Source organism: Manis javanica, chromosome 5 (genome assembly GCF_040802235.1).
Source record: "Manis javanica isolate MJ-LG chromosome 5, MJ_LKY, whole genome shotgun sequence".
In the NCBI taxonomy this organism is placed as follows: Eukaryota; Metazoa; Chordata; class Mammalia; order Pholidota; family Manidae; genus Manis; species Manis javanica.
In genome coordinates this window covers 23,241,151-23,266,014 of record NC_133160.1, presented here as the reverse complement: position 1 = coordinate 23,266,014, position 24,864 = coordinate 23,241,151, and the positions used below count along the sequence as shown (strand labels likewise).

The 24,864-nt window shown below is 41.0% G+C and overlaps 1 protein-coding gene across 1 annotated transcript in view; it reads left to right on the top strand.

Annotated features, from left to right (window-relative positions):
- The window catches only part of CHMP4B (charged multivesicular body protein 4B), a 46,853-nt gene extending 22,287 nt beyond the window's left edge, over nucleotides 1–24,566 (top strand). Inside the window, exons 2-5 of the mRNA XM_017666863.3 lie at nucleotides 19,489–19,666; nucleotides 21,298–21,412; nucleotides 22,409–22,535; nucleotides 23,708–24,566. Of these exons, the coding sequence (XP_017522352.1) occupies nucleotides 19,489–19,666; nucleotides 21,298–21,412; nucleotides 22,409–22,535; nucleotides 23,708–23,772 (485 nt within the window). The 3' untranslated portion in view covers nucleotides 23,773–24,566. The remainder of the gene's footprint in view (nucleotides 1–19,488; nucleotides 19,667–21,297; nucleotides 21,413–22,408; nucleotides 22,536–23,707) is intronic.
- Nucleotides 24,567–24,864: the final 298 nt, after the last annotated feature.

Here is a 24,864-nt window from a genome sequence, read left to right as displayed (position 1 = left end):
AGTTACTTTTTTGTTTTTTTTGATTTGATAGTTGTGTAAATGGGACATAATTTTAAAAGTGTCTTCCCTGCCCCTGGCCTTAGTTCAGTGCCCCTCCCAGAGGCAACCAATTACAAGGCCCAGAGATAGTCTCTGCAAATTACAAACATACACCTATATATTCTCCTGAAACACACATGCATAAATGATGACAATTAGTTTGCCTTTGAATCTGGTGCTCTTTACAGTTTTATAAGAATTTGTTTAGATTTGACCCATGCAGAAGTCCCTGAACTTCTCTTTTTATCATACGTATTTAGAGAATGTTCATTCAAATTCCAGGTACTAATTTGAATTTCGCAAATTTGAAGCCCACAGCCCCACAGAAAGACCTTATAAGAATGGTTTCTCCCTTCTTGCCCTACCTTTTCTTCTTTTAATCACCAGTCTGTCTGAGAAATGGCATCTCAACCACCTGGATGCTCCTGCCAGGAACCTGTAAGTCATTCCCTCTCCATTTCCTTTCCCTGCATGTTCAAACAGGTGATATAGACCCATGGAGTGTTACCTCTTGGTATCTCTCAAGTTAATCTCCTGGTCAGCCCCTCTGCTGTGGCCTTATTCAGGCCCTTGAAATCCAAACCTTCTGGATTATTGCAATGGTCACCAGTCCTTTATCCCCACAACAGACAGAAAGATCTTTCTGAGATGCAAATCTGATCATGTACCTGTCCTGCTTAGAATCTTTCAGTGGCTTCCCTCCAGCCCTCGAGTAAAGTCCAGCAGCTCCTTAACCAGACATACAAGCCTGTTCTTGAGTTTCTCTTTTGGGCCTTCATCTTGCTCCCTCCCCCATTCTCTCATGATTCTTTGTTGCTCCTGCCTGAGATATGTCCCTCTTGGCTATCTCACACCATCCTTTAAAATATGTGATAACACCAAAGGTCAGGTTCCTCTCCCTCAGGCCTCCAGTTTCCTGTGCTTACCTCTGTTGTCATATCACTTTGTCTGTATCTCTGCTGATTTGTGAGCTCTTGCAGCCTTGGTGCTATATCTTTTTTGTCCCAGTGCTGAAGCAAAGTGTGACAAGCAAGATATAATTCCTGATATAGTAGAAGGAGCATGGATTTGGGTTGTTAAAGGAATTTGTCAGTCTAAAAGTTGTCAAATTTATTGGCATGATGTTATTCATAATTTTCCCTTCTTTTCCTTTTAATATTGTGGAGTCTGTAGTAATGTCACATCTATCATTCCTGATACTATTAATTTTTTTTCCTGATCAGTCTGGCCAGATGTTCTATTTTATTGATCCTCTCAAAGAGCCAGGTTTTTATTTTATTGGCCTCTGTTGTTTCTGCTTTATTTATTTTAGTTTTATTGAGATATAATTAACATGTAACATTTAATTAGTTTCAGGTGCACAACATATTGATATATGTATATACATACTGCAGAATGGTCACCACAGCAAGTCTGGTTAACATCCATTTTCTATTTTTTTTTTTTCTTTGATCCTGATTCTCCTCCTTCTGGCTATTTCAGGTTTCATTTGTTCTTTTTCTACTTTCTTAAGGTGAAAGCTGAGGTTTGTTGACTTTACAAAATATACAAAATTATATTTTATAAATATAGGCATTTAGTACTATAAACTTTTCCTTAAGTAACTGCTTTAGCTGCATCTCATAAATCTTGATATGTTGTATTTTCATTTTTGTTCAAAATAATAATTACCCATCTTATTTATTTTTTGACCCAAGGCTTATTTAGTAGTATATTACTTAGTTTCTAAATACCTCTAGAGATCTTCTGTTTATGATTTCTGATTTAATTTTATTGTGGTCAGAGAACATTGAAGACATGAATCTTCTGAAATGTATTGAGACTTGTATTATGGACCAGAATTTCTTATGAACTGTAAAGAGCACAGGATTCAAAGGTGACCTAATTGCTACCATTTATGCATCTGTGTGTTGGGAGAATGTATAAGTATTTGCTTGTAATTTGTAGAGACTATCTCTGGCCCAGACTTGTATTCTGCTGTTGGTGATGGAGTCTTATAAAAATGACAGACCAAGTTTGTTGATCTTGTGCTGTTCAAAGCTTCTGTACCTTTACTGATTTTCTGTCTACTCATTCTATCAATTGTTGAAGAGGGGTACTGAAATCTGACTGTAATTGTGAATTTGTCTCTTCTTGCACTACTATCCATTTTGCTTCATGTATTATAAATCTCTTATCAGGTATATAAATATGTACAATAGTTATATATCCTCCTGATAATTTGAATCCTTTATCATTATGAGATGACCTTCTTTGTCTCTGCTAAATATTCTTTGCTCTGAAATCTATTTTGTCTAATATATTAATTAAAATATCCATTCCAGCTTCCTCTCAAGTAGTGTAACCATGGTATATATTTTACCATCCTTTTATTTTTAATCTGTTTGTCTTTGAATTGTGTTTCTCATGGGTAGCATAGAGTTGGATCTTTTGTTATCCAACCAACAATCTCTGCTTTCTTACTGAGGTGTTCAGAAAGTTACATTTGATGTGAAAGTACATTTAAACCAGGACATAGGACAGGTCACAGAACAAAGTATGAGAAAGAAGAGAGCTGGCAGGGGAGAACAAACTCTGGAGATCTGCAGAAAGTCCCCTAGGTTTAAATCTGTCATCCTGCTCTTACTATAAATTTGTCTCATCTGTCACATTTTTTTCTCTTTTTCTACCTTCTTTTGGATTGAGTAATTTTATGATTTGGCTTACTAGCTATAACTGTTTGTTATTTTAATGTTTACTTTACGGTTTTATAATATACATCTTTAATTTAGTGTGATCCACTTTCAAGTGACATTACCATCTCGTGTAGTATATGAACCTTAAAAATTACACTCTCATTTTTCAATTATCTTCTCCTGGCTTATGTCCTAGTATCATCATATGTTTTGTTTTTACATATGTTATAAAACCCCACATATATTATTTTTTTGTTTGTTTAAATAGTTTTTTATTTTGTTTAAATAATTTTAAAAATTTATATCTTTACCCATGTATTTATCCTTTCTGGTGCTCCTCATACCTCTCTCTAGAGCTCTATTTTTATCTAATACCATTTTCCTTTTCCCTAAAGGATTTCTTTAAATATAGTGTGGGTCTGCTGGTGATGCATTCTTTCATCTTTTCTTTGTCCAGCAAAGTCTTTATTTTACCTTTGTTTTTTTTTTTGTTTTTTTTTTTTTGAGAGGGCATCTCTCATATTTATTGATCAAATGGTTGTTAACAACAATAAAATTCAGTATAGGGGGGTCAATGCTCAATGTACAATCATTAATCCATCTCAAGCCTAATTCTCGTCAGTCTCCAATCTTCTGAAGCATAACGAACAAGTTCTTACATGGTGAACGAATTCTTACAGAGTGAATAAATTCTTACATGGTGAACAGTACAAGGGCATTCATCACAGAAACTTTCGGTTTTGATCATGCAATATGACCTATAAACCATCAGGTCAAATATGAATATTCATTTGATTTTTGTACTTGATTTATATGTTGATCCCACATTTCTCCTATTATTATTATTATTTTTATTTTTAATAAAATGCTGAAGTGGTAGGTAGATGCAAGATAAAGGTAGAAAACATAGTTTAGTGCTGTAAGAAGGCAAATGTAGATGATCAGATGATCAGGTGTGTGCCTATGGACTAAGTATTAATCCAGGCTAGACAAGGGCAGCAAGACATCCACGGATGCAGAAGATTTCTCTCAAAGCAGGGGGGGTGAGGTTCTGAGCCTCACCTCTGTTGATCCCCAAATTCTCACCTGATGGCCCCCCTGCGACTGTGCCTGTCTTAGGTTGTTCCTCCCTTGAGGAATCTTACCCGTCTCTGGCTAACCAGTCATCTTCCGGGGCCATACAGGGAAATGTAAAGTTGGTAAGTGAGAGAGAAGCTATATTGTTTGCAAAGGTTAGCTTTTTACTTCTTTGCAGATTTATGCCCTGTGGCTTCTATACCCAGCACTTGTCTCGAGGTATCTTTACCACCTGGAGAAATTATGATACTCGGTAAATTCGATATGAGGCACGAATTCTATTTAAGGTTTGTAATTAGGAAGGAAGAAGAAAAGCTATAGATGTAGCATATGAAGGAAACTTGGGAGGATTGATTATTTCTTTGACATATCTTCTTGTATAGTACCTTAAGTATGTATAGGTTTTAAACTACTAACTAATTTGCACACACATATTAACATAATAGGAATACGGTGACATAAACAAAGCAAATCTATAATTACCAGCCATCTCCAGTGAAGCCAAGAAAACCATTTAGGCACCCTAGGCATTTGTGAAAATTTATCTATGATATGATGGATATTTTCCAACTGTACTTGAACCATCAGACAAATTAAAGCAGCCCATTTCTGGGATCTGTTCACATCCCATATGTTCTTTTAACCATAGATAGTCTATAGTCATGAGATTTTGGGGTGCTACAACTTGCACCCCTCCCAACTCCTGGTTGAGTTCCAACAGTACAGATCCAGTCAAATTCGTTGTCTCACTGTATGCACATGCCAGCCTAGACATCTCCCTCCTCCTTCTTATGGCAAGTCCAGGAGACGGTGGGCTGGATGCAGCCACAACCGCAGCATCGTCCGGATCCCTGTGGAGGCTTTTTGATGATCATCCCCCGGCACGAGTCCTCCAGAGAGTGCTGATGCCGGAAGCTTCTCCTCATATCGTATCTTAGTTCATTTTCTGGGTATCCAAGCTAGGCCTTGATCTTCTGCGTAGAAACAAACAGACCCTTTGCCCACACTTTGACATGCCCTCTATACCACTGTGCAGAACTCATTTTTACCTTTGTTTTTAAAAGGTTTCACTGGGTTTAGAATTCTAGGTTGACAGGTTTTTTTTCCTTTGGTACTTACTTTAAAAATAGTGCTTCACTGTCTTCTTGCTAGCATTGTTTCCTACAAGAAATCTCTGTCTTTCTTCTCTTTATGCTCTGTATGTAATGTACATTTTTTTTTGCCCTTGACTGCTTTTATGGTTTTCTTTTACCATTGGTTTTGTGCAGTTTTATTATGATGTGCTTTGGTGTAGTTTTCTTCATGTTTTTTATGCTGAAGGTTTGTTGAGCTGCTGGATTTGTGGGTTTATAAAAAGTTCTTATCAAGTTGGGAAAATGTTGGCCATTATCTCTTAAAATACCTTTTCATCTACCCCTCTCCTTTGGGGACTCCAAGTATATTTACATAGACTGCTTGGAGTTATCCCACAGCTCATTGTTGCTCTGTTCATTTTTTCAATTCTTTTTTCTCTAATTTTGGATAGTTTCTACTGCGATGTCTTCAAATCTTTCCTTCTACAATGTCTAATCTGCTGTTAATCTCACATAATAATTTTAACATCTACAAGCTCAATTCAGATCTCTTAAAAAATTTTTTTCCATGTATCTCCTTAACTTTAGTGTTTACTAACTCTGACATTTGTGTTAATTTTGGGTTACTTGGAATTGATTGATTTCTCTCCAAATTATGGGTAGTATTCATCCTCTTTTTTGCATGGTACTTTTGATTAGATGTCAAATGTTGTAAATTTTACCTTGCTGGATATAGGATATTTCTGTATTCCTATAAATATTCTTAAACTTTGTTTGGGTATATACAGTAGCCAAGATATGGAAGCAACCTAAATGTCCATCACTAGATGAATGGATAAAGAAGATGTGGTACATATACACAATGGAATATTATTCGCCATAAAAAGAAAAGAAATCCTGTCATTTGCAACAACATGGATGGATCTAGAGGGTATTATGCTCAGTGATATATAAGTCAGCAGAGAAAGACAAATACCAAATGATTTCACTCATTTGTGGAGTATAAAAAAAAAAACAGAAGGAACGAAAAACACAGTAGACTCAGACACTGAGAAGGGACTAATGGTTACCAAAAGGGAGGGGTTGGGAAGGGTGGGGGCAGGGAGAAGGGTTTTAAGGGGCACTATAATTCACAACCATAATATATTAGGTCACTGGGATCGTAGTACAGTTCAGAGAGTACAAATAATGACTCTATAACATCCTACTATGCTGATAGTCAGTGACTGCAATGGAGGGGGTGAGGTCTTGATAATAAGGGTGAAAGTTGAACCACTGTGTTGCATATCTAAACCATCATAAGATTGTATATCAGTGATACTTTAATAATTTAAAAAATTTTGTTTGGGCATGGTTAATTTCCTTGGTAACATTTTTTCCTTTTGAGTCTTGCTTTTAAGATTTGTTAGGTAGGCACAGAGCAATATTTTTGTGTGTGTGTCAGTATCATCCATTCTTTTTTTTTTTTTCATCTTTTTTTATTAAGGTATGATTGATATACATCCTTATGAAGGTTTCACATGAAAAAACAATGTGGTTACTACATTTACCCATATTATCAAGTCCCCACCCATACCCCAATGCAGTCACTGTCCATCAGTGTAGTAAGATGCCACAGATCCACTATGTCCCTTCTCTGTGCTACACTGTTCTCCCCGTGATCCCTCACACCATGTGTACTAAACATAATGCTCCTCAGTCCCCTTCTCCCTCCCTTCCCACCTGCCCTCCCACACCCCTCCCATTTGGTAACCACTAGTTCATTCTTGGAGTCTGGGAGTCTGCTGCTATTTTGTTCCTTCAGTTTTGCTTCATTGTTATACTCCACAAATTAGGGAAATCATTTGGCATTTGTCTTTCTCCACCTGGCTTATTTCACTGAGCATAATGTCCTCCAGCTCCATCCATGTTGTTGTAAGTGATAGAATTTGTTTCTTTCTTATGGATAAATAGTATTCCATTGTGTATATATACCACATCTACTTTATCTATTCATCTACTGACAGACACTTAGGTTGCTTCCATATCTTGGCTGTTGTAAAAAGTGCTGTGATAAACATAGGGGTGCATATGTCTTTTTGAATATGAGAGGTTGTATTCTTTGGGTAAATTCCAAGGAGTGGGATTCCTGGGTCAAATGGTTTTTCTATTTTTAGTTTTTTGAGGAACCTCCGTATTGCTTTCCACAATGGTTGAACTAGCTTACATTCCCACCAGCAGTGTAGGAGGGTTCCCCTTTCTCCGCATCCTCGCCAGCATTTGTTGTTCTTAGTCTTTTCGATGCTGGCCATCCTTACTGGTGTGAGGTGATATCTCATTATGGTTTTAATTTGCATTCCCCTGATGATTAGTGATGATGAGCATCTTCTCATGTGTCTGTTGGCCATCTCAATTTCTTCTTTGGAGAACTGTCTCTTCATATCCTCTGCCTATTTTTTAATTGGGTTATTTGCTTTTTGGGTGTTGAGGCGTGTAAGTTCTTTATATATTTTAGATGTTAACCCCTTGTCAGATATGTCATTTACAAATATATTCTCCCATACTGTAGGATGCCTTTTTGTTCTGTTGATGGTGTCCTTTGCTGTACAGAAACTTTTTCGTTTGATGTAGTCCAATGAGTTGATTTTTGCTTTTGTTTCCCTTTCTTGAGGAGATGTGTTCAGGAAGAAGTTGCTCATGCTTATATTCAGGAGATGTTTGCTTCTGTTGTCTTCTAAGAGTTTCACAGTTTAATGACTTACATTCAAGTCTTTGATCCATTTTGAGTTTACTTTTGTGTATGGGGTTAAACAATAATCCAGTTTCATTCTCTTGCATGTAGCTGTCCAGTTCTGCCAACACCAGCTGTTGAAGAGGCTGTCATTTCCTCATTGTATATCCATGGCTCCTTTATCATATATTAATTGACCATATATGGTTGGGTTTATATCAGGGCTCTCTAGTCTGTTCCATTTGTCTATGGGTCTGTTCTTGTGCCAGTACCAAATTATCTTGATTTCTGTGGCTTTGTAGTAGAGCTTGATGTTGGGGAGCATAATGCCCCAGCTTTATTCTTCCTTCTCAGAATTGCTTTGGCTGTTCAAGGTCTTTTGTGGTTCCATATGAATTTTAGAACAATTTTCTCTAGTTCATTGAAGAATGCTGTTGGTATTTTGATAGGAATTGCATTGAATCTATAGATTGCTTTAGGCAGGATGACCATTTTGATTATGTTAATTCCTCCTATCCATGAGCACAGGATGTGTTTCCATATATTGGTATCTTCTTTAATCTGTTTTAGGAGTGTCTTGTAGTTTTCAGGGTATAGGTCTTTCACTTCCTTGGTTAGGTTTATTCCTAGGTATTTTATTCTTTTTGATGCAATTGTGAATGGAATTGTTTTCCTGATTTCTCTCTCTGTTAGTTCATTGTTAGTGTATAGGAATGCCACAGATTTCTGTTTATTAATTTTGTATCCTGCAACTTTGCTGAATTCAGATATTTGTTCTAGTAGTTTTGGAGTGGGTTCTTTAGGGTTTTTTATGTTCAATATCATGTCATTTGCAAACAGGGACAGTTTAACTTCTTCCTTGTCAATCTGGATGCCTTTTATTTCTTTGTGTTGTCTGATTGCCTTGGCTAGGACCTCCAGTAGTATGTTGAATAGAAGTGGGGAAAGTGGGCATCCTTGTCTTATTCCCGATCTTAGAGGAAAAACTTTCAGCTTCTTGCCATTAAGTATGATGTTGGCTGTGGGTGTGTCATATATGGCCTTTATTATGTTGAGGTACTTGCCCTCTGTATCCATTTTGTTGAGAGTTTTTATTATGAATGGATGTTGAATTTTGTTGAATGCTTTTTCAGCATCTATGGAGATGATCATGTGGTTTTTGTCCTTCTTTTTGTTGATGTGGTGGATGATGTTGATGGATTTTTGAATGTTGTACCATCCTTGCATCCCTGGCATAAATCCTACTTGATCATGATGGATGATCTTTTTGATGTATTTTTGAATTCGGTTTGCTAATATTTTGTTGAGTATTTTTGCATCTATGTTCATCAGGGATATTGGTCTGTAATTTTCTTTTTTTGTGGGGTCTTTGCCTGGTTTTGGTATTAGAATGATGCTGGCCACAGAGCAATATTTATCTCGTTTAGGGCTAGGTATTCCCTACTACTGAGTCAAGACCCTTCTGTACCCAGAGCCCTGGGAATTGTGAGGTCTTCCAATATGGCCAAAGAGCAGGCACTCTAATCAGCCCCATATTAAGACTTGGTACTGTTCTCTCCAGTCCTTTCAAGCAGTTCTTTCCTTGTCCCTAAGTAGTTTCTTCACGCACTTGCACTCATCAGTATTTTCCTGAATGCTTGAGGGGGACTTTCTGCAGATCTCCAGAGTTTGTTCTCCCCCGCCAGCTCCCTTCTTTCTCATACTTTGTCCTGTGACCTCTAGCTGATTTGGTCTCTCCAGACTCTCAGCTCTATCTCATCAACTCAGGGAAGTCTGCTAGGCTCTGCCCTGGTTATCTCTCCTTGCACTAAGGCCTGGAGTTTCTGAAAGCAGTAAACTTGGGCAATTGTAGGGCTCACCTTGTTTATTTCCCATTGCTCAGAAAAATTTTTTGCCCAATGTCCAGTGGCTTGAAAATGGTCATTTCATTTCTCTTAGGTGGGAGGATAAATCTAGTCACTTCCAATTTATCTTGCCTAGAAGCAGGAGTGTGGAACTGAATTCTGACTCTGCCTGTTTTTCACAAGCTTGAGAGGTTAGCAAGTTACTTGATCTCTCCAGCCTTAAATCTCCTCATCTGTTGTGAGCATTAAATGAAGGGATAAAATACAAGCCTCTGAAGTGGTTTTAGCTCAGGGTAGTGTGAGAGAAAGGACCCTGGATCAAGGTTTGAGCTCCATCCAACCATTAGGAATTGAGAAGAGGAGGGAAAGGATCCAGGAAAAAAGCTCAAGAAGAAATTATTGTGGGGGTTGGGAGGCCAGGCAAGGGTATGCCTTGAGGCTGGCAGAAGAGAGGAATTTCAGAGGAGGTCAGCAATGCCAGAACCTGTAAGGAAATGGAGAATGAGAGCATCTGGGTTTACATTCTAATGGTAGTCACATCTCCCTGAACGACATTTGTGAATGATGTTTGTGGTTAACGTTGGATCTAAGTGCTGTCTTTCTCCACCTAGGTGGAGCAGCTGAGTTCAGAGGCTAGAGGGAGTCTCTGATTTTTCTGATTCAGTTTGTGAAACCAGTTAAAAAAACTACTGCTAATTTCATTGGACAGGAAAGACTTGATCATGTGAAATACTCAGGAAATAGAGCGTATCGATATTAAATTACATTTTCAAGATCACACAGGGTCAATCAGAAAAAGCCTTTTGTGTTTCTCCTAATCAGTTTCTGGAAATCTCAGAACTATATAGGTTCATATATTAGAGCTGAAGGAAGACCTTAGAGGAAGCATCTAATCCATCCTATGTCCTTGATAAGGAGTTCAAGCCCTAAAAAGTGAGGGTTCTTGCTCAGTGGCGTACTTTGGTCATGACAGATTTAGATCTAGAAGCCAGATCCAGGATCACAGGACCCATGTTGCAGATTCTGGGTAGTCACAGGTCTCCCCCAGGATAGTGGAAGCAGCACTGTCCCAGGGGACAGGGCACCTGAAACAAGTTGAACCTTTGTGACTTTAGTTGTCTCTTTAAACTGGGAATAACCTTAATTGCCTGAAGGCAAGGGATTGTCCCAGGTACTGCTAACATTTTTTTTTTCCAGATCTAAGTTTAATATCAGGTGTTACAGGGCAGTCAGGGCATGTAAATAAGTAATGCGGCCAGGTGTGTGATGGTGGTAGTGTGGGCACTGAAGTGAACTAGAGAGTATGTGTCCCTTCTTAAATGATGGCAACTAGTAAACTCCACTGAATTGTTGCGAGACAGCAATGTGGGCTCAGTGTTGCCAGATAATCCACATTATCAAAAGGAAGCCAAAAACCTGGATTTTTATGTGAAATATGTAACATTCGAATTTATATATTAAGATATGGGACAACTAAACATACCTGTGGGTTTCATGGGTGCTCAGTTTCAGCCTCTGATAGCTGTTAAAAGAAATTCTGTGACCTGGCTGGTATACAGGGAAGAACCTTGCCTTAGATCCCAAAGCACAGGTACAGGTTATTGACTAGGGCCTCAATAACCAAGGGCAGGTCACTTTCCTTCCTGGGATCCTAGTTCTGTCCTCTGGCCCTAAGTTATCACCAAGAGCTACTCCCTTGGATGCCTGCTATGTCTGGAAAGTGAAATACTGTCTCTTCCTGGCCCGAATTGAACCCAGCTTCAGCAGACCAGTGGGAATCCATCAGCTGCCCTTTCAGGAACAGGAGGAGGTAGTTACACAGGCCTTTTGAACTGTTCCGTGGGTGGGCCTGATTCCCCTTGGCCATTTTCTCTTCCTCCTTATGGTCTAGACCACTTCTCCTGGCCCACTCTGGAACAATCAGCTGCTTACTCTGGGTCTCTGTTACATCCCTCCAGATGTAGTCACAGAGGAGGTCCCAGACTCACTATCACTTAAGCCCTGAACCCTTTGGTTTTAAAGTTCCAGGCACTCCCCTGGGAGTTAACACAGGAAAAAAAAAAAGTGGGCAAGTGATAAAAGTTTGAGAAACTCTGCTGAGTTCTTGAGCTGTAGTCCCTGGGTCTTCTCAGATACAGAGGGAAGGTTGTTTTATGTCTTGGGAAGAGATCTAAAGGCCATTATGGGGTGAAAGGATAGAAGGTCACAGAGCCTACTGGTCTCAGAATAAACCACAAGGCAGAGTTGTGCACTATGGGGTGCTCCCTCCCTTCTTCTATCTCAGTGCTGTTAGGGGCACAGAAGTGTAGGTTCCACCCTTGAGGATCTTGTGGTCTAGGGAAGACATAGGGCAGGCATGAGGGAAGAAGACATTTATTCTTTAAAATAGAGAAAAAAGACTCACTACAAACTCCTAAGTATGTAGAATTGTCCATCTAAATGAAGAGGGGCTGATAAAATAGTTGGATTTTATCACATGTACTTTTAACCAATTTAAAGTCCAGTAGAAAATTTTTTTTTCTTCAGTTAGAAGCTTTTACTATCTACTCTCATGGATTACCAATTAGTGGAGAGTTTCTGGGCAGACTGAGCTGCCTCCGGATGCCCTTGGTGCCAGATGGCTAGCTTGTGGATTCTGCTGGGTGGGGAGAACAGGAGGCTCTCAGATCCCCAGGCTTGGGCAGAACCAGGTCAGCTGCCAGCTTGGTGCAGAGTAGGTGTTCCTCTGAGAAGTAAAAGCACGCCTTTTGAAAATAGGCAACCTGGCATTGATCCTAGGCCTGCCACTGCCTAACCATATGACTTAGGCAGGTGATAAGTTCTTTCAGGCTCAATTTTCTGATCTGTCAAATGGAGCAATAACAGTACTTAATCTTCTAAGGTTGTTGGGAGGAGCCAGTGAGCATGTAAAGGACTGGTCATGGTGCCTGGCACCCAAGAAGCCCCTTGTAAATGTTAGCTGCTGTTATATATTATATTTTTCTTCACTGTGCCACAGCTGTGTACTCTTTCTTGGGCTACGGGGAGGAGCATGACAGAGGAAGACAGAGATCCCTGAAAAGAATGTCAGACACAGGCAAGGAGAAAGAGGCAGAAGGGGAAAGAAATGGGCAAGAGAAAATGCTTACATTTTTTGAGTATTCCAGAGATTATCTTTCTCATTCATCTTTGGGGTAGTGATATCAATTCCATTTCCCATTTGATAAGGAGATGAAATAACTTACCCCAGGCCAGGATCAGAACCAGGATTCTGACACCAAGATTTATGCTATTTCCTCTGCGCCGCAGTGCTGGTACACATCAACCAGGGCCAAAGATGGTGAAGCTTGTGTTGGCAAAGTAATCAAGATTGTTTTTAAATAGTTTTTTTTTTTTTAGCAGGGGTGTTGGTGATGGTGGTAGGGGTTCTTTTTCTGTTAAAATGGTCTTTGAAGAAGTCCTGTAGTTAATATCAGTGACCAACATTTACTGAACATGCAGGCGTGTCTGGCCCTGTGCCAGGAGCATCACATACATATCTCATTTTAATCCTCACAATAACTCTGTGAGGTGGGTATTATCATTATCTGACAATTAGTGAGATTAAGTCATTCGCTTAGGGTTTGCTTGCTAGTGGAGCTTAAACTCGCAACTGCACAGCTAGACTCCCTAAATGACCACAGTAACTTGATGTGACCCAGCATCTCCTAAGCTTGTTGGAAGGTGTCTTATGCTTTTACCTGCTTTTACAGAACATAATTTTAAATGATTTTGGAGCATTTTGATATCCTATTAGATTGTTAATATCTAATTAGGAGGCGTATTTCCTTTATTTTTGTGCCCCCTTAACAGGTAAGGGACTTTCTCTCTAGAATTTTCCCTTGCAACGAGTGCTGTACATCCTGTGTGTTTGCTGGTGAAGTCAGCAGGGTTGCAGAGTCTGCTTTCCTAGTCCTGTACACTTATTTTATCATCTCTAAATGGAGTGTATTAGCTCCAGGCCACGAAGAGCAAATTAGGAGAATAGGGAAAGATACCACAGAGAAGGAGGCTGCTGTATGCACCTCTAGCCTGAACTCTTAAACTGTGGGAATGAATAGAGCAGTGTTGGACAGCATCCCAAGCTTTTGCAGGATGAGGCCCTCTTTTCTGCAGGTGAGCCTGGGACACTGTCTGACAGTGGACACAAAACAGCCTATCTCTGGGCTTAAAAGGTGCATTTTGGTTTCTGAGGCCTTTTTGTATGTCTAGTTTCTCCATGCTGTTCCTGTTACCTTTACATAAGGTAGATAAATGAGAGCCCAGCCCTGTCCCTGTCTTCTGAAACTGTAGGCAGGATCAACGGCACCCATTTGGGGAAAGTAATCTGGAACCAGTCAGACTAGCACCTCTTTTCCATTCTTCTCTCTTTTTCTTCTAACTGGGGACTTAGGAGAGCATATTGGGTAGCTTTCCAGTTCTTTCAGGTGTCAGCATGAGCTTTTAAATGGGGTTTGCAAAGGGCAGAGTTTGGAAATTGGATGAAAGAGCATTAGGAGACTGTTTTCCTTATGGCAGTGGAACTGCTGGTTTATTTATAGTAATTTAATTTGGACATAACAAAGTTGAGGTGGTAGAAAGAGCCTGGGGCTGCAGACCAGGCTTTTAGTCCTGATTCTCCCTCTAACTCCCTGCAGATCCTGGCAGAGTGTATCACCTTTTCTGAGCATTCTTTTTTCTCAGTTATTTAATGAGACAGATTGAACTTAAGTATCTGCGAGAGTCCTTCAGGCCTCCTCTGCTTTGATGCCAGAATTGTAACTCTTACTTGATCAGGGTTTGGCGGGACATGTGATGCCATGTGGTGCTGGGATGCTTACTAATAACCGTCCCTGCAGGAGGATGGGCTTCTTTGACATTGGTGGTTAACTTTGTTGTTTTGACTTTGGGTCTTTTCTTGCCCATGTACATAGCACAGATGACAGGTGACCTCAGCAAAGCAACTAGTGGTTTGAGGGCCAGGTATGGTTCTGCTGGCTTGAGGGTACCTGAACATCTGAGGTTTATTGAGTGTGATGAGCAGGGAGCCTCTAAATGAATGCTGGAGGCAGGCAAAGCAGGGCTTCCTCAGCTTCAGTCAACTCCCTGCCTGCCAGTAATCCCTATGTGACCAGTCTGTGAGGGTTCTTCAGAATTCTTAGTGTTACATTTGTGTTTAAGTGTCCTCTGGAGTGTGTTTGTGTTTGCTATGTATGTAGTTCATGCTGAGAGTGGGAAAGAAGCAGTACTCTCCCCCTATCCTCACAGCCCTGTACCTTCTGCTAGATGAATTTAGTTATAGAATCTTGAGTTTTCAAAAGGACTCTGTACACCATCATTCTTTGAGAGGATATTACTGGACCCTCCTCCCAATGCCTGAATCTCTCTGTACTCATCATTAGTGTACAGTTATGACTTCTTAGCATCTGTTGAGATGTCCTGGGCTAATGACCTCTTTGCTGAATGCCCCCAGATCAAGGCTGCCAAACTTTCCCCCCTCAGCAACTCTTCAAAAAGAATCAATTCTGCCTTTGTCTAGGAGAAAGGAATGTCCTATCTAATTGTACTGAATTTATGTGTTCTCTGAAAATGCTTTCTGTACCATCACTAACAGATGCCTTGTAGAAGGAGATTCCAGTTCCAGGTGAATTGTCTTTTTGACTAGTCTTTCTGCCTCCTGGGGTATCTCTTCTGTATTTTTCCTCCTCAAATAGCTGTTGAGAGTATCTAATGAAGCAACTGTCTGGAGACCAATGTTTATTTCAACATGGTTGGAGTTGTTTTTGCTTCAGCTTTCAGGGCCAATAAAGCGGGTTATTAGATTCTGTAATTGCTGCTCTAATTACTCTGTTGGGACTAGCAAAGGCATAATTAAATATGGAGATTCGAAGGACTATTTCTTTTTTTCCATTGGAAAGCAACCTCTTTAACTTCTTTTGGCCTGGGTTAGATTTCAGTTGTTGAAGTCATTGTGTTTATGAATGATACTGGGGGGTCTTTGGCAGAAAGTAAGTTTCTTTGGACACCTCTTCTTGGAATATTTACTTAGTTTAGATGAACTCCTTGTTAACCCAGGACTTGTTTTTCTTTTCTTTTTTGCATTTTTTCCAGTTTTATTGAGGTACAATTAACATACAACCTTGTATTAGTTTTAGGTATATAACATAATGATTTGATATATGTGTATATTGTGAAATGATCACCACAGTAAGTTTAGTTAACATCTATCACCTCACATAATTACAGTTTTTTTCCTTGTGATGAGAACACAGTACATGTTTTTTTAACCCAACCACCAGGAATTTGAAGTATAGATAAAGCAAGACACTTTGACAGCCGGCATGTATTTATGTAAAACATTGGGTATGGCCCTTTAGACTTCAGTTACATATGGAAGTAAATTTCTGTGGTCAGAAATAAGGTTGGGATGGAGGATGTTTTAATTTAAGTGTAACAATATACATGAAGAGTGACACTACTTATTTAGTTTGCCCTAAGTTATACTTCACCACTGTGTTTACACTGTGTAAACTTTACCACTTTACTAAAGTTATACTTTAGCACTTATTGTAAGGTACAGAGTGGTTCAAGTGCTGTATTTCTGTTTACACATATTCTTACAGCCCAAATACTCCCCCATGTTTAATTTCAAGGTTACTTTACTCATGAACCACGTATGGGGAGGTAAATTAACTGTATACCCTTTCCTTGGAGTTGAGAAATACACACAGTAGTTAAACTGAGGTAAGCGAATCAAAGTGTCCTTGCCAGACACCATCCTAGAGAGCTCACTGCATGGAGGGGAAGAGATTGTGTGAACCCTGCAGGCAGGACCGGGAGCCCTCCAGGGCCAGGCTGTTTGCTTAGGACCTTTTTCTAGTCTCAGAGAGGGCATACCTTATGGCTAAGGCAGGCTTGTACAGGAGGAAAGAATCCTGCCAAATGATTGTTTTAGCTGGTGTTTCAATGAGACATTATCATTTCTTTTTTGAGTCAGAGGTACACAGGAGATAAAATACGGGTACACCCCACATGAAGAACCCTGCATAGAATATATAGAATATATGAAAAACTTAACAGACGAAATTGGAGATTCAGTTTAATATTAAGCACTTACTGTGTACCAATCATTGTGTTAGAAGTTGGTCTATAAAGATGAATAATATAAACATTATTTCATTCATGGGGACACTCTTGTTTACCTCCCGGGCATATTTGGCATTTGGATCATTCATTGCTTGGAGGATTTTAGAAGTACAGTAGAGATCAGAGAGTTCTTAAGATTGGCATACAATGAATCATTTCCAGTTGAAAATGTATTAGGGGAAAAGTTTAGAATCTATGGTGTAAATAGGGAAATAATAAATTTGGTTTAAAAAATCAGAATGTACCTGACTATAAAGCCAAGGTTTGCACTATACACTGAACACTGAAAGGCAAGGCAGATGAGTCATCTCACTGTTCATTCTTGAGAACTGTGCCAGTGTCACTTGCCATCATTCTGAGCCTATGTGAGAAGAGCAGAGGCCTGGGGGTTTACACAGAGCAGTGATTGAGCCCTCCCCTCCCCAACGTAACAGGGTGACTTGGATGAGCCACTTTACCTTTCTGATCCCTAGTGTCCTTGTTATAAATCTGGGATCCCTGCCACTGGGTACAATAAGATTAAATGAAGATGTGGATGTGACTCCCACAGCCACCTTGCTTGCTTACCAAGCAGCAAGCGCTCAGAATGCCTCACTGAATCTTGACTGGTAGACCAGTTGTTATAGGCTGGGCAATGGCATGGGTCATGGGGACAGCTGAGGTAGAAATGGCAAAGGGCATCTGTGGGACACTGGCCTGAGAAGGCTTGAGAATCACTTGCTAATTAGGGTGTGTCTGGCAACACAGCACCAAGGTAGTTAGGAGGAAGCAGCCCCAGGCATTTAGCGCTTATATACCAGGACTCTCCCAGCATGTCTTCCCTCTGTCATGATGGTCAATGCTAAGGGATTCAGACCTGATGCTAGGGGCTCCTGGAACCTGTCTGGTGGTGAGAATTCCAGTCCCTTGGCTCTTTCAGGACTGCAGGCCACATGAAACCACGTGGAGGCTTTGTGCTCTGGGCAGAGGTTGCTGTTCAGGGCTTCTAAGCAAAGGAATGACCTGGTTGGATTTGCACTCTCTCTTCTGTGTTCCCTTGACACTCCTTGCTGAACTGGATTACCCCTCCAAGGCAGGATCCTGCCTTTTACAGTAAGTGAAAAGCACAACGGTTAGAATGACCGGGCATGACCTTTGGAATTCCACACATGCCTTAATCCTTAATCCCCTCTGCCACTTACACCTGGTGACCTGAGTTCTGAGTTACATGTTCAGGTCATGTTACAGGTTCAGGTTCTGAACCTCATTTTCCTCATGTGCTAAAAAAGGTAGTCATCTGTACCTTAAAGGATTACTGTTGTGAGATACTTAACGTAGCATGTATGACTTGGTGCTAGTAGAAGGTGAAAGTGCTCAGTAAGTTTTTGGAAACTCCTGGGTGTGACTGCAGGTTGGATTTCCTGTAGTCATAGAGCCACTCTGGCTAGCCACACCTGAATCAAGGAGATAGATAGCAAGTTGAATGGCTTTTCAGCTTTTAATGAGTGACATTCATTGTTCTTCAGAAATTTTGCAGTTTCTTCTTAGCCTGATTTGTTCTTTGGCTGGAAGAATTTTCTTGGTTGTTTTATCTGCTGCTTTGGAGGAACTATGGACTGCTTACGTGCAGGCCAAGGCCATTTTCCTTTCTGCAAATGGTTCTCAGGATGCAATCCTAGGCTAACAGGGAGCGTGAGTGGAAAGAGCATAGGACCTCTCCACGTGACATAAGGAGAAACCACAGCCGGATGGGGGAGGTGGTTGACTGTGGCCTACAGTCTGCAGGAGGTGGCTCTTGTCTGGAGCTGAGGGACATGGGGGAGCATGTGTTCACGGGTGCATATATGTGTATGTTCGTCTGTCAAGCTTGTACTCTACAGGCTAAGGCCAGGGCTGGGCAGCTTCCCTGACCTATGTGTTCCTTCTGCTTGAGTGTGTGCTGAGCCTCCTTCCTGGCTTTATTGCTCATCTAAGATGTTGCTAAAGATACTTATTGGTATCAAGAGGAGAGTTGAGACAGTAAGGGAGGGAAGCCTGGATTTTGAAGTCAGGAGATGGGGTTTTGGCCCCTACTCTGCCACAAATTCTCCTTGGTGTAACTGCTTGCTCTGACTGGCCCTGAAAACAAGATGGTCTCTATCTGTACAGCCTTAGCACACCAGGAGGCTGAGATAGGTGATTACATTGACTTGGCCAAATGGTCAGACTCAAGGTTTGTCCCTCGCAGGTAGTTCTGTCTTTATTTTAGTTGTGTTATATTTTCTATGATAGAGAATTCTGTAGTAACCATCTTCAGACATGGGGTTTTTGTTTTGTTGAATACATTTCTAGAAGGAAATTACTGGGTGAGGGCAGGAATGTCATTATAGCTGTTGCTATGTGTTGTCATGTTACTTTCCAGTAGCATTATAACAATCTGTAGTTGTTTGCTGTGTGTGAGATAGCAATTTAACCCCAGCTGATCCAGTATTTGGTATAGTCATCTATTAGTTTGATAATTTAGTTGGCGTAAAATGATACTTTAATACTGCTTTATAATAATTAGAGCTGCTGTGTTTTGGTCATCTACTGTTTAATGTTTTGCTAGGTGTTTACTTTACATATATTATATATTATTCATTTATTTCTCATAATGGACCTAGGAAAGCTAAGTAGCTCACCTAAGTCTGTGAGCTGGGGTTTGAACCTAAGGTAGTTTGACCTCAAAGCACATTCTTTGTCAAGGTGTCTCTCCATGCTTTTTTTTTGTGTCCTTGACTGCATTTTGAAGTATGTGAATTTTGTACCATTCTCTTAGGAAATTGAATGTGCTCGTGTAGAAGAGATTGTTAACCCTCTGTTACAGTAGAAGTAACAACTAAGGTGCATCCATTACAATTAGAGAGAAAACTCAAGTGAACTCTAGAACATTACCCAGTTCTCTGAAGCCCTGTTTTCTCCCCATGCAGCGGCCTTGCAGGCACTGAAGCGCAAGAAGAGGTATGAAAAGCAGCTGGCACAAATCGATGGCACATTATCAACCATTGAGTTCCAGCGAGAGGCCCTGGAGAATGCCAACACCAACACCGAGGTGCTCAAGAACATGGGCTATGCTGCCAAGGCCATGAAGGCTGCCCATGACAACATGTACGTGACCACCCACTGGTGGAGGGTGACACCTGGGCAAGGCTGCCCAGGTGCCTTGACTTATCCATTCAAACACCTGAGTCTAATTTGTATTCTTTTTGGAAATTCTTCTAAAATGGGTTATGTACCCTGCTGCCTTCAGAAGCTGATCTCATGGAGTCAAACAGTATTTTCTCAGTAATTCAGGGTTATTGTGATGAGCCTAGAGTTTTCAGGCTGGAAAGGTCCTCAGAAAGTCCTCACCCATGCCTCTGATTATCAAGATGGGGAAGCTGTCCCAGAGAGCAGAGGTGACTTGTCCTGGGTTTTATTATGAACTTGGATAGAACTAGGATTAGAATGAATGCCTATGACTTCTGTCTGATGTTGTCAGAGGCCCTGAAAAGCATTGTACATCCCAGGACTTTCTCTCTGTTCTTAGAGCTTTTGATGGAATTTTCTGCTTCCCTTCTTGCTCTAGAGCTTTGGCCGTCGTATTGACAGTGTTCTTGACCTCAAGAGTCCTTCCTTTATGTAGCTACTTCTCATATACAGTGACATAAGGAATTAGATAACTGACTTGTTGCAGTTGTAATTAAAGGCCAGGGTTAGCACTAGGCTCCAAATGAGCAAAATTCTGCATCTATTTTAGTGATTGGATTTGGCAGCATATATTTGAGGATGCTTGGAGTTCCTTTTTTACTTCCTTTTAGGTACTAGCTATGCTGTAGAACGGGTTGTCAAAATGCAGCCTGTGGGCCTGCCGCCTATTGTTGTAAATAAAATTTTATTGAAACACAGTTGTACCCATTAACTTACATATTTTTTATGGCTGCTTTTGTGCTATACAACAGGGTTGACTATTTTCAACAGCGATAGGTATGGCCCACTAATTCTAAAATATTTACTTTTTGGCTCTTTACAGAGAAAGTTTGCCAATCCTTGCTCTAGAAATGTGGGGTTCCAGTAAAAGTAGCCTTTCAGTAAGTGAGGAATTATCCAAGGGTGGATGTACATTGGACTGAGCTTCCTGGATGAAGTCCATCTCAGCTTCACTTCTATGTTCTCCAGGATGCTTAACATAGAGCACATCTTAGTAAATGCTGTGCATGCTTTGAAGTATATGTGTATCTGTTATACTGATTAATTGTATGTTTATGTGATTGACAGTGTATAGAAAATAATTTTACATGTTTGGCTTTCCTTTGTAGCCTAGTAGAGGAGCCATGCGTGGCTTTGAGTAGATAGGAAGGGCCTGTCAAGTGGCATGGCTGTATTTTATGATGTGTGATTTCATCTGCCCCTGTGCAGAATTGCTGTTGAGCTTGAAGAAGAGCTACTGGCCCCTCAGTTTAAGTCCCATGGTCTCATCTGACACATTTACCAGCTTGCATGAGAGACCATGACTGTGGCAACCTAACTTTGCTAAGCCTTATTTCCTTAGGGTGTTGGACTATGTCATGTGTAAGAACACTTCCAACATCTGGATTCTGTGATTCTCTATTTTAAAGGGGAGGAAGAAGACAATAAAGAGAAAGTAATTCCTCACAGGGAGTAGTTGTAGGGGATGGGGTTGGGAAACACATTGTGTGGAGCAGGATTTCTGCTCCTGACTCAAAGAACTTATACATAGACTGTCATTTTGTTTACAGGGACATCGATAAAGTTGATGAGTTAATGCAGGATATTGCTGATCAGCAAGAACTTGCAGAGGAGATTTCAACAGCTATTTCAAAACCTGTAGGGTTTGGAGAAGAGTTTGATGAGGTGAGTGGTTTCCTGCAGATTACACAGGCTTTACAGTTGATGCCTGGGCTGTTCTTTGATTTATTGCTGAAGGCTCAGGGGTACGTGGTTTGCAGATTACTGGTTCTCACCTCCCAGACACCTGGACACAGAGCATGGTATTAACCCTCCCTAATTCTAGAGTTTGAGGGATGCTTTCACTCTTTTGGGTAGAAGCTCAGGTGGAGTTAACTTCAGCAGGCTTCAGGTCAGTAATTGGTTCAAACAAGTAGTTACCATGCATCTTTCTGTGGTGGTCCCTGGGCTCAGAGTTGGGGAAGCTGAGGTGACCCTGGAGAAGTTTGCAGAATAGACAACTCCAATATAAAATAAAGGTAAAGTCAATGAAGGAGCTTTTACATATGACCCATGAGCAATCCATCTGGAACTTGACCACCTACAATTTCTGCTGTAGCAGTTGTGACCTTGAATCTCTTAGGTTTTTAAAATACAGTAAGAGGCCCTGTTAAGTACTTTATTCTGCCTTAGATTTGAGTCCACTGAAGGTCAGACTCTTCACTGAAACTAATTCTGTGTGCTATCTGATTCCTACTATGTAACTCAGAAAACAGCCTGTAGCTCTTATTGTTGGCTCCCAGCACTGGGGCTTTCATTCTTTCAAGCTGGAGATCGATGGACTAGGCAAGTTAATTTCAATTCAGCAAACATTCTTGAACTTTTACTCTGTGTGCCCATTTCTGAGATAAAGAAATAGGAATGAGAAGGTACAATCCTTTTTCTCAAGATGCTCACGCCTCTTGCAGGACACCAGACATAGACATCAGTAATTTCTTGATAGTGTGTTATGTTCACGAGTAAAAGCATGTTTAATATGTTGATGTTTGAGTCACAGAGTATGGATTTGGAGTTCATCTCCCCTCTGACCTTCCCAGAAGGTGTGTGTGTGTCCCCTGAGCCATGGGGTAAGAGGTACTGCTTCAGAGGCTGGGATTTCCAGGGTATGTTTCCTTTTACCAGGATGAACTCATGGCCGAATTAGAAGAACTAGAACAGGAGGAACTAGACAAGAATTTGCTGGAAATCAGTGGACCTGAAACAGTCCCTCTACCAAATGTCCCCTCTATATCCCTACCATCAAAACCCAGTGAGTACTTCTTATCTAGAGTCATGAAACACCCATGATGCCATGTGGTGGGTGATCTTGTGGTTGGTGGGACTAAGTTTGGGTCTTGAGTTTGCCTGGGGTTGAAAACCAGGTAGGATCTGTTGTGACTGCCAGGAACATTATTACCTGTTCTTTCCTAGTTTCTCTCTAAAACAATGTTTTTTAACCTCCACACTATGGACAGTCAAATAATTCTTTGGGTGGGAGTTGTGGGGGTGCATGTCCTGTGCACTGTGGATGTTTAGTAGCACCTGGGACCTCTACCCACTAGATGCCATTAACAGCCCCCCACCAAGTTTTGACAACCAAAATGTCTCCATATATTGCCATATGTCCCCTAGGAGGTAGGGAAGATTACTCCCAGTGGAGAACCACTATTCCAGAATGATTTTCTCTGTGTCACCAAACAAGAAAAAATTCTAGGCACTGGGAGAAGGTGTGAGAATTTAATTACAGAAGCGGTTTTATTCCCTGTCTAGTATCCTGTGCTGTGCGCACTTACTAAAGCCTGAGACCTCAGACGCAGCCACTGTGGGAAGGAAACAGCTTTGGCTTTTTTAGAAACATTGTTCTTTAAAACTTTAATTTCCTTCTGCCTGTTCCTTTTCCCCCTTCCCTCCTTCATTATTCACCCTTGGGTGGAAGTATTCTACACACAACTTCTAGAAAAGGTAAAACAGTTTGATTTGGCTGGGAGAAAGAGCCCAGGGAGCAGAGTGTGATCAGACGATAGTTACCTCACTGTCCCACATATCAAGGAGGCTCCTTGAGTTGAGTCAGCTGCTGGGGCATGTTCTGGCAAAGGGGAGGCAAACACTGTCCAGCAACCCACCTGGGGTTCTTCCCCCTCTCCCCAACTATGGATACTCTGGAACTGAGGCCTTGCCTGAATCCTGACAGGCTGTCAATATGGAATCCCTGTTTTGTCTGGCCCTCATGGGGTGGAGGGAAGTGCTGGGACATGTGACTGGTTATCTGGAGTTTTATGTTGCAGCTTTTAGGCACAGAAAGCAGTCTACTGATAGCCTGATGAGGTTGGCTGCGAGGGCAGGGCTGTAGACACCATGTAACACAGCCCTTGGCACGCAACCAGAATGGGGTGGGAGCACTGCAACCGGCCCCCCTAAACAGTTTTTTCTGTCTTTATACAGCCAAGAAGAAGGAAGAGGAAGATGAGGACATGAAGGAATTGGAGAACTGGGCTGGATCCATTTAACTGGTCCAGTGTGAGCTGGGCCCAGACAGACTCTGGTGGCCTGCACAGTAGGCAGCCATGTGTGTGTGTGCAGGGCAGGCAGGACGTGGTGTAGTCAGATTCCATCACTCTTGAATCTTCCTCCAAAGCAGTAGGGCTGCATCACTGCTCACTCTGCATAGCATGGTCTGCACCCAATGGGACGGGGGGAGGGGGAGGGCAGGGGGGGTGCCTGCTGTTTATAATGTTGAATTTCTGTAAAATAAACTGTATTTGCAAATCCAACATTGAGCTTCTGGACTATGCTAACTCCACTGCTGAACCTCAGTGGAAAGGGTCGACCATTTGCAGTTGAAATAATCTGAAAATGTAGCCTCTGTCCTTTTTAAGTCAGTTGACTTGTCGCACATCTCTTTGTAAGACTTGTACTGGCAGAAAAGTCGTTTTTTAAAAGCCATAGGCTTTTCATTGTCCTTAGCTGTAATAATACGCCTGATTTTGGTTTCCTCAAGAGCTGTATTTTTGTCCATCATCTGTGCACTGGCCCCTGTGTTTACCACTCTGACCCACCCTTCACTCCCACTCCCCTGGTCTTTTGTAGTTTGTGACACTGATTTGAGATGGATGGTGTTCTCTTGAGAGCAAGTGAGATTATTAGAGTTAAACTCTAGCTACACATTTTTCTAACATAGCTCTAAGGTCCTTGTTGCTGTTTGTGATAACTGATAGATAATTCATTGGAAACATGTGCATACATTTATATCCAAATGAAATTATGGTTTGCACTGTCTATTAAATATCTCAATTAATTTTCATACTTTGCTGTTGTGTTCAATCAGTCTGCCATTTGCTTTGGGAGTTGATCCTTTCCGGGTGAGCATGGTGTCCAGTGGCGTCCATGGAAACATGGAAGACTTGAACATGATGTATATCAACAATTTGAACCAAATAACAGATCATATCTTACTAGAAATGTGTTTAGGTTCTGGAGGCCATGGGTTTGTGACCTTCACCTTGATTGGAGCCCCTCTGGGCATAGTTCAGGAGTGAGTGGGTTCTTGTGCAGCTCCAGGGTTGTCCCTAGTTCTCTGTTAGTGTCCATGGACAATGCCA